This window comes from Ochlerotatus camptorhynchus, unplaced genomic scaffold (assembly GCF_037179485.1).
Source record: "Ochlerotatus camptorhynchus isolate MF236.1 unplaced genomic scaffold, CSIRO-AGI_Acam_v1.1 ptg000371l, whole genome shotgun sequence".
Taxonomy (NCBI): domain Eukaryota; kingdom Metazoa; phylum Arthropoda; class Insecta; order Diptera; family Culicidae; genus Ochlerotatus; species Ochlerotatus camptorhynchus.
The window spans coordinates 1,180,089-1,197,388 of NW_027040859.1; the positions used below are offsets into that span (position 1 = coordinate 1,180,089).

The 17,300-nt window shown below is 41.6% G+C and overlaps 1 protein-coding gene across 2 annotated transcripts in view; it reads right to left on the bottom strand.

Moving 5' to 3' along the window:
- Positions 1 to 517: 517 nt before the first annotated feature.
- The window catches only part of AdSS (adenylosuccinate synthetase), a 50,952-nt gene continuing 34,169 nt past the window's right edge, over positions 518 to 17,300 (bottom strand). The window contains exons 3-9 of one of the 2 annotated variants that reach the window (XR_010518401.1): positions 8,858 to 9,137; positions 8,706 to 8,780; positions 8,221 to 8,351; positions 7,977 to 8,131; positions 7,725 to 7,909; positions 1,312 to 2,140; positions 518 to 1,212 (exon numbers count right to left, since the gene is read on the bottom strand). Coding sequence is in view for 1 of the 2 variants with exons in the window: in XM_065232725.1 (XP_065088797.1) it covers positions 1,897 to 2,140; positions 7,725 to 7,909; positions 7,977 to 8,131; positions 8,221 to 8,351; positions 8,706 to 8,780; positions 8,858 to 9,137 (1,070 nt within the window). In the remaining variant the exon portion in view is untranslated. Of the gene's footprint in view, positions 2,141 to 7,724; positions 7,910 to 7,976; positions 8,132 to 8,220; positions 8,352 to 8,705; positions 8,781 to 8,857; positions 9,138 to 17,300 lie in introns of both variants that reach the window. The other variant, XM_065232725.1, reaches the window with a different exon arrangement.

Sequence of the window (17,300 nt, forward strand, 5' to 3'; positions counted from 1 at the left end):
GAGGGTGTCCAAAGAAAATGTTAGATTTTTAAGCTTGAAACAGAACAAAATTGCAGAGGATAACTTTGGTATTATTTGGACTTGAATTTTGCAATTTTAAGAAGCTTCGTTTGTTCAAAAATAAGACAAACTAAAAAAAAACTCCTAGAGAAAGATCGAATGATTTCAATAGTGCATGTTTGGGGCACTGCTAAGAACAGTACATATAGGGTAGACTTTCGCGAGATTCCATTAATATTTACAGTTTTCAATTAAATGTAGATTCCACAGTTGTTAATTGAGTGCTGTCTGAACTTTCACCAATTGTTATTCGTAAATCTATTTTTAAGCAGGTATAATTATATATCTATTCAAGGAAGGTTATGCGATGGATGTAGCGATTAATTTTTTTTTTGAATATGTCGAACGGCAAAATAAGAGTTATATTTTTAGAGTTTATGGAAATGATTGTCTAGTTCCCCGGACTAGTTTAGAAGGATTTGTAATATTTCACTACCGATGGAGAAAAAACAACATGTAAAATAGTACAATCACTATATTACAAATTCTTAACATAAGTTTAACATTTACATTACCATATCAGAACGAATGAAAAGTAAAAACATGTTATACGATTCATAACGGGTGTCTACCGGTTAAAAAACAAACATTTAAGGAAAACTGAAAAAAAATATTGATGAACTCAACATCAATATAAAGTACATCGTGCGCAGCGTTCTTGCATGCTGATGGTGTGTTGCCATGTGGGCTTGTTATTATATCTGATAAAATTGCGCCTTGAATCGCAATTTGGGAGCGATTAATCACTGTTTCACATTTATCAAACTTCAAGATTTGGTTTAATTAATTCTCGTGTACATCCTATCTATAATCTGTTTCAATAGTTAACTGTGTGTTTTACTTCTCAGGATAGCTGATGAGTTTTCGCAATAGGTTTACAACCCATTTGTGCGGTCAACTGGACTAAAACTAATAACGTTTCATAATAGTTAGTTAAGTATTTTCAACTTCCAAACTAAGGTGTTTAGCTCAGGCATCTTCATCGTTATTTTAGCAGGTCAATGTTTCGAAACTGTTTACAATTTATGAGCAGCTGTGTACGTATGCAATTTCGAAACTTGACTTCGAACTTGATTAATGTGTGCTTGAAGCCGTAGGCAAATCTAAGCGTCTACCGTACACATACCGTGTTGTTTCCATTCTCTGCTCGACCTACAGTCAGTGTTGGAAAAGTTCACCAAAACTCACTATGACTCGTGAACTTTTCCCTTGGTGAACTTTGTGAAATATCGCGATCTTTTCCAACGCTGCCTACAGGAAACTATTGCCTATTTAATCAGTGGATTATTGTAGAAAAATAAGTACATACGATTCTCCTTCATGTTGGAGGTGATTATAGACCCAAACTCGAACTAGGGCAACATTAACCGCTTATTCGAAAACATAAACATAATGATCAGAAGTCGAATGTGAAATCAAAATCTAATCTTACATGGCTGAAACAGATAGATTCAGTATCTACGTTACGTAATGAGCAGTCATTCTTCATATGCTCACAATAATAACCTTTAACATAATCTAAAAGTATGTGCCACATTCCTATAGAAACTAATTGTACAAGATTATGCTGGTCATAAATGAGATTTGAACGGTCACCACACGGTACATAGATCTGAAACATTGTATGCTTTCGAATGTTGGACATCGGTATTGGTTTTGGTGTTTTCTATTTCTTCTGCATATTAAAAACAAGTCTTAAAACAAAACCTATTGCTATGCTCCCATATATAAGTAGCGGTTTAGGATATCTTTCTTCAATTTTATCACACACACATACAAACACACAACGGGGACTTACATCGAAGAGGCCTCAACGACCGGACCACTGGGGCAATATTAGTCCTTAACATTGATAATCGACTCACGACCCTTGCCGACGCCGATCCACTTGACCGGCACGCCCAGATCGTTCTCTATCATCCGGATGTAATCCTGTGCCTGCGGCGGGAGTTCGTTGAAGTCACGTAGGTTCTCCGTCGATTTGAGCCAGCCCGGCATGGTAATGTAATTGACTTCCACCTGGGCCAGATCGGTGATCGAGCCCGGGAAGTAGTTGATTTTCTCGCCATGCAGATTGTAACTGAAAGTAAAGATGGAATAATTCATAAGTCAGTGTTAGTAACATCGTACATTTGATTCAAGATTTTATGTTAGCATCATCAAGCCACTCGGCTAGTTGTCTGAATCTGGGAGAAAGGAACAAATTGGAATGAGAAAACAATCGAGCGATCACTATTCTGAATGGAATCCCAGATCATCTCAAGTCGTCGAAGAGCATTGACAAAGAAGTTTGTAACAAAGTTTATCAACCAACCTTTGACAACGGACTAGATCTTCACTTCATCTTTTATCTACCAAAAGTGAGGCGAATGTCATGATATTCTGAGAAATAGTGCATTCCGGAAAAATGCATTCCACACATTTTGCCAATTACCAAAGAAATGAGGTTATAAATAGAGGTGAGCAAAACAGCTTATCTGACTGAGTGGATCACTCCCGTCCAGCTCACTAAGGGAAGTTGATTCTCTTGAGCAACTCTTCAGCGCACATTGAAATTATAGAAATGTTGACATGGGATCTTTCAACTAGAATCGATTCCTTGCGTTGAAGGCAAGAATGACAAGGGTATCAAAATCGAATTTTTCATCATTTCTCAATAGTGATACGACTTGCACTAAACAAAGGACGCGGGATATGCTACAATAGATCAAATTACTGGTCGCAGTGGTTTTGTGTCCCGAACAGAGGAAAAAAATGTGTCAACAACATATCAATAAAAGCAAAACATGTATGCGAAAGAACTACTCATATATCACACGCGATGATATGATTGGCATCGTGTCACACGATGTTACGCCTTTGCTCATGCATTCCATTCCAATCAACATACAAACTTTATTGCTGAAGTTAATTATCCAACAGAATTCCGATCCGAATCCGGAGCTGAATCGTGAAGAATCGAGAGAAAAAAGGATCCGAAGAGTAGCTTGACGGATCCAGAGCTGAGCTGTGAGGTGGAGAGCTGCCTTTCGTTCCTCTGTGATGGATTGAATGGTTTATGATTTGTGATTACCAGTGAGCTGATGAGCGGCGGTTCCTAAGCTCGGAAGCGGATCGCCCATCTCTATTAATAAATAGAGCATTTCTTTCTTTCTACATTTGCACAGTCCGGAAAGAGATTGCGTGTCCGTACCGATCAAGGTACATGTCTGACAAACATAAAGTGCGTCAGGTGGAAGTTTACCTCTCCATGCTTCCTGTTCACCTAGGTCGGAGCTATCCGATGAGTCTACCTATAGTTCTCCGCTGAGTCTCATTTCTGTAACCACGTGGCCATCAACTCCGCTTTCATAAATTTTTAATCGCCTCTCGCCAACATTTCCATTTCTTCCAGCGTCCTGCCTGTTACCGTCAAGACGTCGTCGTCCGCAAAGCCAACGATTCAACTCGTTTGGGCAGCTTCAGCGTTAGCACGCCGTTGTACATCCCGTTACAGAGCGTTGGACAAAGGATGGAGCCTTGTGGAACTCCCACCGTGATCCAAATCGATCGCTGTCCCATGTCTGTTTTGTAGACTTGCATCCGGTTCTGGAAGTACCTCCTCAGAATCCGGCACATATAGTCAGCGACCATCATTCTATGCAGCGCTTCGACGGTGGCCTCCCAACTGGTGCTGTTGAACGCATTCTTGACGTCGATCGTTATCACGGCGCAATATCGATCTCCTCTCCACTTCTGTTTGGACGCCTTCTCGGATCTCTCGACCACTGTCCGAATTGCCTCTCGGACAATCCCTGCTCACTCTCCGTGCATTTCGTCCGCCTATTTAGGATTATGCTCTCCAAGAGTTTTCCGAGTGTATCCAGCAGACATGTAGGCCTATACGATGCTGGATCCACCGGTGGTTTTCCTGACTTCGGCAGCAACACTAGCATTTGCATCTTTCACCTATCAGGGAAAAGATCCTTGATCAAGCATTTCAGCAGCACGATCCGGAACTGAAGATTTCATCCGGATCGGGAGCTTTCTTCGCCTTCAATCCTTTCGCCACTGCTACGAGTTCCTCGTTGTTGACTTCGACGTTATCTCCCTCTCCCTCTGCGTACGGTGTAGGTGGCCAATTTGATGGGTCGTACCGAAAATCCTTCCACGAAGACTTTCAGCTTCTCTGGGCACATTTCAGCGTTGGACCTCTGATCATCGTTATCACGACATGCTCTACCTCTCACCCAGCCGGGGGAGTTGAACAAATAAAACTGCGGATAATTTGATCATAATATTAAATACTGTACTCGAAAAAAATGTAACTGACAAAAATGATCACCAAAAATTCATTTTAAGTCGGATATTTTTGAAAACCTCAGGGAATAAATAAACGCATATTAACTATGTTTTTGCAAAGTTGGTTTATTCAACCTCCTCTCCTAGGCTAAATGCCCGCAACTTGGACGCTACCCATCAAATCTATGTCGTTTTTGAAGACCTTCCTTGTTTTCCGGAGCTCGCCCTTCATAATCGCCCAGAATTTTTTCTATTGGGTGAAGTTCTGGCGAGTTTGGCGGATTTGCCAATGTTTTGCTGCACAAAAACAACATCATTGGCTTCGTACCACTCCATCACCGGTTTCGCGTAATGGCACGATGCCAAATCCGGCCAAAACAGAGTGTCACCTTCGTGGAACCGGAGGAAGGACAGCAGGCGCTTCTGAAGGCATTCTTCTTTATATATTTGGCCGTTGATGGTGCCGGTCGTTATGTAAGGCTTGCTGAATTTGGCGCACCCATAGAGATTGCCCGCCACACTAAGTACTTCTTGGCAAATTTGTCGACCTTATTCTTCCGGAACCTCTCTCTCTTCTGCTTGGCGTCCGCTTTAATGTACGTCTCGTCGTTCATTACGATGCATTTCGGCTGCACCAACCACTCGCGGTACAACTTCCTGCGGTATTTGGCCAACGTATTCTGTTTATCGGTTCGGTTAGGCGCCTTCCTTACCAGACGGAAGAATTGACCTTCTTGGCCACGTCCCGGATCGAAAGGTTCGGATTGCGCTTGAAGAAATCCCTCACTTTCCTTGCATTCACGGGGTCGCTCGTCTTCGCTTTTCTTCCGCTGCCAGCCCGCCGCTGGGTCGTCTGGGTCTTCTTGAACGATTTTACCACACGAGACACGGTCGAATTGTCGATTCGAAACTGTTTCGCGAATCACCTGTGAGAATGGCCTGGATTTTCCACGAACGCTCCCATAATTTATGTAATGTAAACATTACACTCTAAACTAGTTTTACTCGAAATTTAATCAATTTTTACCCATGCAATAAAAGTTAACGATTTACATAGTTGGATATGCTTAACGTCAATATTAGACTTAAAGCGAACATTTTATACGATAGATGATAAATGAAAGCATATAATTGATAGTTCCATTATAGTACGGCAGTGTGAAAATTGTATATAGAAAGTAGAAAACGATTAGTACCTTCCTCAAAATTGCCCTTTGCTGGCTTTCTACTTTCAACCTACAATTTTCACACTGCCGTACTACGCTTCCTATAATCGCATATCAGTCCCATATGGAAAAAGTAGGCATTGAGAAAATGACCGTCAAAGTTACGAAGTGAAATTTCCTTGCAAATATTTTTTAAATCCAATAATATTTATTAATCATTTTTAAAGCAAAAATCAGTTGCAATGAAGCGTGCTTGTTTCGTTATATCAGTGAAAAATATGGCAATTCGAAAAGCTGAACTTTAACTTTAACTATGGACAATTGAGTTTCAGGATGGGACTGACTGGGACAAACTGACTTGATGTTGTTTTCGCATTTTTCATAATCAAAATTCTTAGTTTTATCGCATAATATGAAAGTAGATGCCAATTGATAGTGGACAGCGATGTTATCTCAACATTGACGAAAATCCATATGGGACTTATATGCGATTATAGGCAGTATACCAGAACTATCAATTCTATATTTCCATCTCCTCATCTATCGTATAAAATGTCTAATATTTAAGTTAAGCATCTCCAAAGTGTTCATGGTTGAAAATTTACTAAAAATTCTTTATAGAATTTTATTAGAATAATAATTTCACTTCACAGAGCTTATTTCAGAAATCTTCTTCTGAATTTGCTCGTAGAAAAATTCCTACAATTATCTAGAAATTCGTTTCGTGCTGCACTTGGAATTATCCTTGCAATTCCCTTAAAATGCTTATTCTCAGAGTTAATTTGGAATTGTCGGTGAAATGGCTCTAATGTTGGCCTATGGATCTAAGATTGGGCCCATCGCTGAAAATCTGCTATTTATCAATTGTATCTAGATGAACGCGTCATTGGGACGGTACTAATGGATATTTTTGGTTGCTATTGAAAATATAGTCGATTGCTGAATTTATGTATGGGCCCAAATTAGGGACACTTAGGCCGAATTCGATTTCCTTGATATTTTTCACGGATCCTGGGATCCCCTTCACAATCGACTTGGAATTTTCCACAGAGCTACTTAAAAATTCCTCTCTGAACTCACACAAATGACTTGGAGTTAAAATCTAAAATTTCTAAGAGTTCTTACCAAAACTCCCTTTAATTTTCTCTGAAATACCTTGGTGTTGTCGCTAAGATTCATACTAAAATCTTCTTAAAATAATTTCGAAAAAAGAAATCTAGTCTAGTACGTGGAGGCGAACCAGCCCAAGGCTGAAAGCCTCATTAATAAAGTTAAATAATAATAATAGTCTAGTACAAGAATCTTAAAAATTTTCAGTGGTTCAATTTTTTTTTTCAATCGATTTAGTAATTTTTGGATCGAAATTCACGGATTTTCTTGGTAACTTCGATTTCCCGGTTTCCCTGCAAAATTATGTTTTGCATTTTTTTTTTCAAAACTTCATTGCCCATAAAAAGGGGCTGATATGTTCAAGCAGGAAAAAAAAATGCTGAAATGTATTCCTCCGTAGGCTCATGGATGGGAAAACCTAGTTTTAGTATTTTTCACGATATTTTCTGAACAAAACATGTGGCTTTTAATGCACAGTGTAAAATGCAGGACAATTGATTCTATGCTGTTATGCTTTTATGGGCAATTCATTGCGGACAGAACTTTGTTTAATGCTTCATAGGCACTCTGGAATTCTCAAAAGCAGGGTTGTTACGAGAAATTTGAAATAAAATCCGCAAGAACACGATAGAACGAATCTGATAAGCAAGTCCGCATCAAATTCGTGCCAGAACAAACATATGATACGCAAATCCGCACCGCATTCGCGCCATAAGTAATCTGATAACAAATCTGATAATCGCAAAAATCGCTGAATACGCGTTGCCGTAACAACCCTGCATATGCCATAATTACTTACCATGCATAGTCATGGCTGGTGCATCTAGCCTACTTTATTACAGGGGAAATGGCTCTAATGTTAGCCTATGGATCTAAAGATTGGGCCCATCTATAAAAAGTCTCCTGTTCTTCATTTTTTCATGTAACAACGTGTCATCTGGACAATACATATGGATATTTTAGAAAAAATGTCAAGAATTGCTTTCCTTTGAAAATGTATGGGCCTAATATTGGGGACACTTAGGCGGACATTAGGGACAGTAACCTAATTAATGATTAATGATGCGTAGATTTGTGTGTGAATATGAGCAATAAATAGTCACTTACCTCACAGCCACCTTAATCTCCTCTAGCGTATCCAGAATGTCCAACTTGGTTAGGCAAATCGAGGTGTAGCCATTCACCATACCAGTATACCGGAGTAGTGCCAAATCCAACCAGCCACACCGGCGCACTCGCTTTGTGGTGACACCAATTTCACCACCACGCTTCTGCAGTAGTGTTCCAGTTTCCTGAAAGCAAAAAAAAATACATAGAAGTGTGGTCTTTGCTGTATGGAAGTTTCCAACTACAACTTACATCATGCAATTCGGTGGGGAACGGTCCATCACCGACACGGGTAGTGTATGCTTTCACCACACCAATCACTTCTCCGATGGTTTGCGGGGGCAGCCCCAATCCTGTAAGTACTCCACCGATACTGCAATTGCTGCTAGTAACGTAGGGATAGGTACCTGGATGGAGAAGGGGACAAAGTCGAATAGTGGTTATAGGACGTGATCTGAAAGTTTTCGCACAACACTGTGCGCGGCGAGCAAAGTACCAAAGTCAATGTCCAGCATAGCGGCATTGGCACCCTCCACCAGGACGCTTTTGCCCTCCTTGAGTGAGGCGTGCAGCAGCGAAACGGTATCGCGCACCATCGGTCGTAACCGTTCGGCATAGTCGCGGTATCTGTGAAAGAAGCGTTTCGTAACGACCAATTAGTTCGTGCCACTCGGAGGTCACACACAGAGATTGATGGTCACACACAGTGTGGAAGGAGGAATGAAACCCGCAGGAGCACCGACGGTTTTTATTTATTATTTATCAATCATTCTTTTTTTTTCTTTCGAGAATCAGGTGCTCCTTCATTGAATACCCTATTTGCTACCACAGATTCAGTCAACTCAGGACCGAATCGTAAGCTTTTTAGAACCTAGAAATACACATATCAAACAAAGAGAAACCAACTGTCGGTTTTCAAAGAAGCTTGCTTTTGGGGATTGGGAAATATAGATTGGGCAAACAATATAAACGATCGCTTACCTGTCTAGTTCGGTGGCAACGTCGACCTCAAAGTTCGGGAAAAGTTTCTGATACATGTTGACTAGAGATTCGAACCTGGAAATGATAAAAAAAAAGTCGTTAAAAATGTCCCTGATTTAAAAAAAATACAACACTCGACAAGCAGCACTCACTTTTCGCTGAACACCTTGAAATCTCCCAAAAGATCCGACACACGGATACCATTTCGGGTGGCTTTGCTGGAGTAGCATGGACCGATGCCCTTCTTGGTGGTTCCAAGTGATTTACCGCCCTTTTCGGCTTCCTGTAGACCATCGACATTCTGGTGCAAATCAAACACCAAATGAGCGCGGTTCGAAATGACCAGCCGGCTTTGCCAGTTTGTGAGACCTTTAGCTTCGTTCTTGGCCAACTCTTCGAACAGGCCTGGGAGATGAATTACGACGCCATTTCCTGAAATTAATGGTGAATATTATGTTTTATTTATTTTTAATAATTTTCATAGTATCTATGTTAATCCTTTCAACCACTTGAGCTTTCTTCTTGCGAACCCCATCGCAAAAACTAATCAATAATGTCAGCAATGTTTTCACGCTCATTTATAAAAAAAGAAACCCGTGCAGTCATTAGCCCATCTATCTTATTTATTTTGCTTCAAAACAACAGCAACAAGACGACGAGCGAGAGGGGGTACTGCTAGCTCGTCTTACGAAAATCGATGACAGCAGCTAATTTTGGTCAGGATCACGACTGCCAACAACATTTAGTTCGGTATTTTTCTTTTCTCGTATTTGGGGCATTCCGGTCAGATATTAATTTATATTTATGTGTATACTACACATGCCACCCATTGACCATTTCGCTGTTGTTTCTACTGGCGGCCAAGGTCAAGTTCACGGGGAGCTGTTTGTTACTCACTCATTCAGTCTTGCCCGTTCGTACCGTATAAGATAATTTTACGTGTAATTAAAACTAATTAAGATCTATAGTTAGCTGGCCTGTTGTGAAGGCGGCAATTGTTGATTGTTAACCATGCTGTGACTATTCGATAGACAGAACGATTGCGCTCTATGACTTGCGTGTTGTGGTAACACAGTAGTAGTAGAAGTTTACAACCAATCGATGTAGTATGAACAACACGGGCACATACTAGGCTAAGTTAGGCAGAGTTAACGATACATATTCTAGATGTGGAGCTTTTAAATTAATATGGAATGCGTTTTTTTCTGTCATTAGAAAATAAATCTATTTGAAAATGAGTCAGCGTCACTCCCATCGTTCTATTGTCACGTGACAGTGCATATGAAAGAATGTATTTCGTTTTAATCGAATGTCATTTTTGGATGAATGCCAATTGTCCGAATTGCTGTTCTGAAATATAGAAATACCTGTATATGATGCCTGGTATTTACCGAAGACATCATATCAAGAAGACTGACAACATTGCCAGAATACAAGTGACCGATACAGTAGCGCTGCGCTTGGGCGAAGGTGGAGTAAATACACAACCCTTTTTCTAAGGGTGTAATCTTTGCTATCAAATTCGTTCGAAGCATTTACCTTTGAGCGGCAGATGACGCGATTGCACAGACGAACCGACATGCCACAGTAGCATTTGGATTTGTCCGATTCGGTCGGTCAAACGGGCGATCAGAGCTGTCAAACGAGGTGAGACCCAAACCAAGGTAATATAAATTCTAAATGAGTTCGTGTCCTTGCTCTTGTGTAGAAAGAGTTTACTACACTAGAGTAGAAAAGGGCTGTTCATAAACTACGTAGACCGATTTTTAGAGGTTTTGTAACCCCCCGTAGACATACATTTTTTGGAAATTTGTATGAACCGTACACGAAACGAAAATCAATTATTTTATTCATGAGTTCCACTTATACATTTTTGCCAAAACATCAGCCTTATACATTCCATGAGACAAACCACATAGGTCCTATAAGAATGCATAAAAGGTATTTGTGACCGCTTATACATTTCATTTGACACATGATCTTCATTAACTTTTTGCAAGGCGTCTGCTTATTAGTTGACTTATACATTTTATGAATAATCAGCAATAGAAATTTGCCAAAAGGTATAAGGAGATTTCTATCCGTGTATACATTTGGCTTCCCATGGAACTGTCTTCCGACTTCCAGGAAGTTTTTATTTGATTTCCCATCGGAAGTTTATTTTTTTATATCGCTTGGAAGTTTATCCTATGTTTCCCGGAAACTTCTGCCAACTACAATCGAAAGATTTTTTTCCAATTGCTTTTGCAAATTGCTCCTAATACCTTCTGTATTCCCCCGGAAGTTTTTTCCAGCATTTGCAGGAACTGTTTCAAGTATCGCCATGGCCTTGCAAGGCACTATTTGTCTTCTGACATTCTCCCGGAAGATGCTTCTGGCTCCTCCTAGAAGTTTCTTCTAACTGTCCCAAACCGTTTCTGGCTTATGCTAGAAGATTCTTTCGAATTGCTACAGAAGTTTGTTTCCTCCAGCTTCGTCTTCTCCAGGAACTTTTTTCAATTTTCTTTTGAGTTCTTCCAGAAGTATAGTTTTCGACTTCCTCTGAAAGATTCGAAGGTTTATCCCCACTGGAAGCTTCTTTGGAAGTTCTTCGAGAAGTTACAGTTGACTTTTCTCATAAATCTTCTGAGACATTCCTGAAAATCCCCAGTCTTTCGTCTTCTTTTGGTAGTGTCTTCAGACTGTTATGGAAGTTTCTTCCGACTTTCTTTGAAAGTTTCTTTAAACTTTCAACGAAAGTTACTGCCGACTTCATCCAAAAGAGCATTTGCTTTCTGTCCGAATTATCTTCTATCTTCCATCAAAAGTTTTTCAGACAAGGCTGTTTTTTTCATATCGATAATTTTATTTCAACTGCCCGCGAAAGCTCCTTCCAACTTTAATTTAATTCCTCTTCGTATGTTTTCCCCTCTTTCAAAGTTTCCTCTCATTGAAAGTTCCGACTACGTCCGGGAAAATAAAGCAAATTTTCTGGAAACGATTTCCCGTTGGGTGTGATTTATTTTTTTGTTTTAAATTTATACCTAGCATGTCTTTTGCGAAAAAAAAGAAACCCGAATCGAATTCCCGGGAATCAGGAAACGTTAGTTTTGGTAGATTTTTCAAGGAATAGTTTCTCAGGATGATCCCGGGTAGGAACACTAATTAACCGGTGATGTAGGCTGGATCTCTCGCTCTCTAATTTGGTATGGAATTGTACCAAATTATAGAGAGCGATCCGTCCCAAAGCCATCGGTTAATTGGAAACTAAACTGATGGTTTACTACTACTTTGGTCATTCCATTCATTGTGGACATAAAATCCAAATGAACTGTGTCAAAATCTAACGGGTACTGTAATAGTAATTATGGATATAATTTCTAGGTAATTCTTACTCAGAACTTCTGAAGAGAACTCCACGGGAAATATGAACAGAATTTTAGAAAAAATAAAAAAAAACTGTGAAGATTTGCAACGACATTGTTAGGTAATTAAGATAAAGTTGAAAGCTTTTCCTATTTCTGATTTGCATTAACTATTTTGTATTTAGACACATATAGGTGAAGCAAAGTTGAGCGGTTAATGGCAACCTTACGTTATTCGGTAAATTTTCGTACAGTTTTTTTGACGTAGGACACGTCTTTAGTTTCTATACTGGGGGTCACATTAAAAATAAATCAAAATTCAGACATGTAACGAAAAATCCCAAACACGGACGCAAAAATAAAGCGCAAATCAAACAAACGACACATTGCGCATGCTCACATGAGCGAGCTTAATGCTCGGTTTATCGCTCACCATTTCACCAATGAAAGGAAGGGAGGAGAAAGACAGTTAAGGTTCAATTTACTTTGATGCATTTTTTAAAAATTCAAAAGCAGTTTTTTTCGACGCATTCTTTTAGATTGCAGAAAACTCGCGTCATTTTGTGTAAAATATCAAAAGGAATCGAATAGTGCGAGCTTTTTGCAATCTGAAATAATGCGTCGGAAAAAACTGCTTTTGAAATTTTCCAAAAAGCATCAAAGTAAATTGAACCTTAAAATAAAAATGCTTGCCAAATCGTTTTCTTCGTCGTTTGCTTTTGAGCAACGGACGGATAAGCGTCGGACACGACGTATGAGTGGAACAGCACGCATCGCACCAATACGATGACAGACGACAACGAATGCACCCACATCGACCGGAGGAAAACCTTCCCGCAATAGTGCGGTAATCTCTTGAGTTGGTTCCGTTCGTATCTTACTGGTCGCCAACTTATGGTTGCTATAGGAGATTGCAAATCAGCTAGCTTCTTTGCCACATCAGGTATACCGCAGGGAAGCCATCTGGGACCGTTGATTTTTCTACTCTACTTCAACGACGTGAATCTGGTTATCGAAGGACCTCGATTATCATATGCAGACGACCTCAAAATATTTTTACGAATTTGCTCGATCGCTGACTGCCACAATCTTCAACATCAGCTTAATGTCTTCGCCAGTTGGTGTACTTTAAATCGAATGGTAGTGAACCCAGCAAAGTGCTCTGCCATAACGTTCTCACGAAAAAAGCAACCGATTGTATTCAGTTATGACCTGCTTGGAACGACACTCGAACGCGTGAATCAGGTGAAAGACCTGGGTGTGGTGTTGGATTCAGTGTTGTGAAAATATCAAAAGATCTAATCTCACCAATGTGCATAATCTCATTTGAGTATCGTAAACCAAAAACTCAAAACGCAAACAACAGCCGATGATATTACAAGCTGTGATACGGTTGCTATGATATCATGCTAACAAAACTCCCCGGCTACAATTCTCACCAAACTGTGTTGAGTTTGAGCTTCAAGCTGTACATCCGAACACAAAACGAAACTTCCATCACTGCTGGCAGTAGTAACTTCGTGTCTACCATCTGTGAAGCGTAAAGAAAGATAGCAAACTATGTTTTCTCTTTCTAAGAAAACGATGTGCAAAGGAATCATTTTTGTGGTAAGTCAACTCGTGGCTGCAATTTTACATGTTCTGAATGGTCTCGCAATATCAAAGGAGCTTGTAAAACAATATCATGCTTGATATTTTATTCCAATATCATGCGTGATATTGGGAGCCCTTGAGAGCGAAACAAAATCATTTGAGTGAGGATAATGCCATCACTGGTTGGATTCACAGCTAACATTCAGGCAACACATTTCTTATGTCATCGATAAGTCGTCTAGGACTTTAGGGTTCATCTTCAGGATAGCTAAGAATTTCACCGATGTCTACTGCTTAAAATCTCTTTACTGCTCCCTCGTACGATCGACGCTTGAGTACCTATTGTTCTGCGGTTTGGAATCCGAATTACAACAATGGTACCGAGAGAATCGAATCTGTTCAACGTCGCTTTCTTCGTTTTGCGCTTCGTAGACTGCCCTGGAGAGATCCGCTTCGGCTGTCGAGAGTCGCTGCCAACTGATAAACCTTGAACCTCTCCGGATTAGAAGGGACACCAGCAGAGCTTTGATTATCTCCGACACTCTACAGGGACGAATAGATTGTGAGGCTATCCTGAGGCAAATTGACCTAAACGTGCAACCCCGACCACTCCGTAACAACCTCATGCTGAGACTGCCACTGCGTCGCACGATTTGCACACGCTGTAGTGTGTAAACCTAAAAAATGTATGAAAGTAGACCTGTCAAAGTTAGTTTGACATCGATTTGTTATATATTTTCCTCGGATATTCACTAACACGCTCTCACATATCGCACCAATACAACCGGACGTGAAAATCTCAATACCTATACGAATGTTTTGGCTATGCAGTCTGGCGAGATTAAACGTATCGGAAGCAATCCTATTGTTGCGATACGCTAGAAGTATTAGGATTCTATTGTTGTGCATGGAGACCTCCATACACAACAATAGGCTTCTTTTCATTTCGTTTATTTGGAAGGCTCAAATGTTCTAAAAACAACTCAACGAAGCCGAGTAACATGGAATAAAAAAAAATGTATTCAAAATACATATTACTACGAGTACTTCTTTCTGAACGGCTGTTCTTCTTCCTCTTTGGACCGGGGTTTTTGCTGCTGTGTATGGAAGTCATTTATATTATTTGTTATCCACTACTCTTCTCGCGTATATGGGTAGTCGCGTCCATTTTGACCCCATTATCCTCCACCACCTCCAACCCTTTCTCCGTTCTGTAGTCGTTGTTCCTACCTCACGCCTCCACGAGTCATATGATCACAAAAGACTGCCAGCTGAAACATGGACACAGCTGGTTGGCGTAGCCTGGGCATGTTGTCAATCCGACAATAGCAGAGTGAGGAGGTGCGACGCGAACACTGGCGCGGTAACCATAGCACGGTGATAGAGGAAATGCTTCGCCAACCCGAGCGTCTGTTCACCATGGAGGTGCGCCTCAAACAGCGTCTGACTGGCATCCAGCGGCTGAATAAGAAATGCTCTTCCCCGGAAGCTACACCTAAGATGGCAGCCCCATCACGACGGATAGGAGACCTTAGGCCAACCACCTACTGTCTCTGAAACCTTTACAATTGTTACAGAAACCAACAGAGAAAGACATCGAACTGATATAACGGCAACGACTTTTAGCGCAAAACAACGGACACGAATTGGATCATGGAATGTATTGACGTTAGCCCAGCAGGGTAAACTGGCACAACTCGCCAACGAGGCGCGACGCATGAAGCTAGAAATCCTGGGACTGAGTGAAGTTCGCTGGCCAAACTTTGGAGAACACAAACTGCCGTCGGGACAGGCACTACTATACACTGATATTCGAGGTGAAAACGCTCCCCGCCATCGTGGAGTTGGTCTCCTACTTAGCGTCCAGGCAAATGCTGCGCTCATCAAGTGGGAGCCTGTTAATGAGAGGATAATCGTTGCCGGGTTCGTAACCTTACCATAATCCAATGTTATGCGCCAACCGATGCTGCCGAGCTGCAGGACAGGGAGAATTTTTACAGTCAACTGAATGCCGTCGTGGATAAGGTCCCAAAGGGTGACATCAAGATCTACACTGGCGACTTCAATGCGAAGATCGGCTCCGACAACACGGACTATGAGTACAAACGAAGTGATAGACGGAGCGGCTCGAAAACTTTGGTGACTAACCTGCTATTTCAATTTTTCAGTGTACCACATGGCAACACCACTACTACTGGATTGTACCACATGGCAACACTACTACTGGATTGTACTAGCATTTTCACCAAATGTATTAGAATGTTTTGGTTCTATCTCTTTCGCTCTACTCAAAACTGAAATGCATAAAAATATGACAAAATAATACACTCTTTGCACACTGTCAAAGAATCATTGTACACAAAATCAACTTTGTTCAAATCAAAACAAAAAAACTAACCCATCTGGTGGATGATGGCACAAGCTTCCAAGAAAATTCTATTACAGTGAACCACATTATTTTAATGGATTTCTTCGCCAGTTAGTCGTCTGTCACTTCGTTTGTGCTATGAGCGTGTCATGGGACGCCATGGTCTCGGCGAAATGAGCGAGAACGGTGAGCTGTTTGCAGAATTTTGTGGCAATAACAACATGGTGATCGGGGGCTCGCTCTTCCCCAGTGCACGAAGTCACGTGGGTTTCCCGTGATGGACATACCGAAAATCAGATCGACCACATCTGCATCAGCCGAAAATGGAGACGGAGCCTTCTTGATGTCCGGAATAAACGCAGCGCCGACATCGCGTCTGGCCATCACCTTCTAATCGGTGAAATCCGCCTACGCATGGCGCGGATCCAGCGACGGGAGGAGAGACACGGGCGGCGGTTCAACACACGCCGACTTGAAGATCCAGCGGTAAAAAGGTCTTTTTTTGAAGAACTTGAGACTCGAGCTGCGGACGTTCCAGAAGGTGGCAGCGTAGAAGAACAATGGACGGCCATCAAGAATGCCTTTATAGAAACAAGCGAGAACAACTTGGGAGAGCTGTGCACCCAGAAGAAAGAGTGGATCACAGATGAAACCTGGCGGAAGATTGAGGAGCGTACAGAAGCAAAAGCCGCGATAGAGCGGGCGAGAACCAGAGGAGCCAAGAACGAAGCCCGTCAACGGTACTCGGCTCTAGAGAAGGAAGTCAAGCGCTCTTGCAGACGGGACAAGCGAGCGTGGGTGAACTCCCTGGCCGACGAAGGGGAGAAAGCCGCAAACACTGGCGATATACGCCTCCTCTACGATATTCTCACGACGCCTGAGTGGAGCAAGGATGAACCCGAGGATGCCAGTGAAGGACACGACTGGACAATTGCTTACCGACCCCACTGACCAGCTGAAACGCTGGTTTGAGCACTTCGAACAACTTCTTCAAGTTTCGACGGCCAACCAGCCATCAACATCTCGGCATGATCCGCCTAGGGTGCGGCGCATCACTCGCGTCAATTCCGAGGCCCCATCACTGCAGGAGATTGAAGCAGCTATCCGAAGCATGGAATCCAACAAGGCTCCAGGGGTCGATCGCATATCAGCAGAGATGCTCAAAGCTGACCCCATGCTATCCGCACAAATGTGGATTGGAATCCGGCAGGACATCGCAGCAGAGGCAGACCCAGGGGCTCATGGCGGCGGATCCTCAATAAGGAAATTAAGCAAGTCGATAGGAATCTG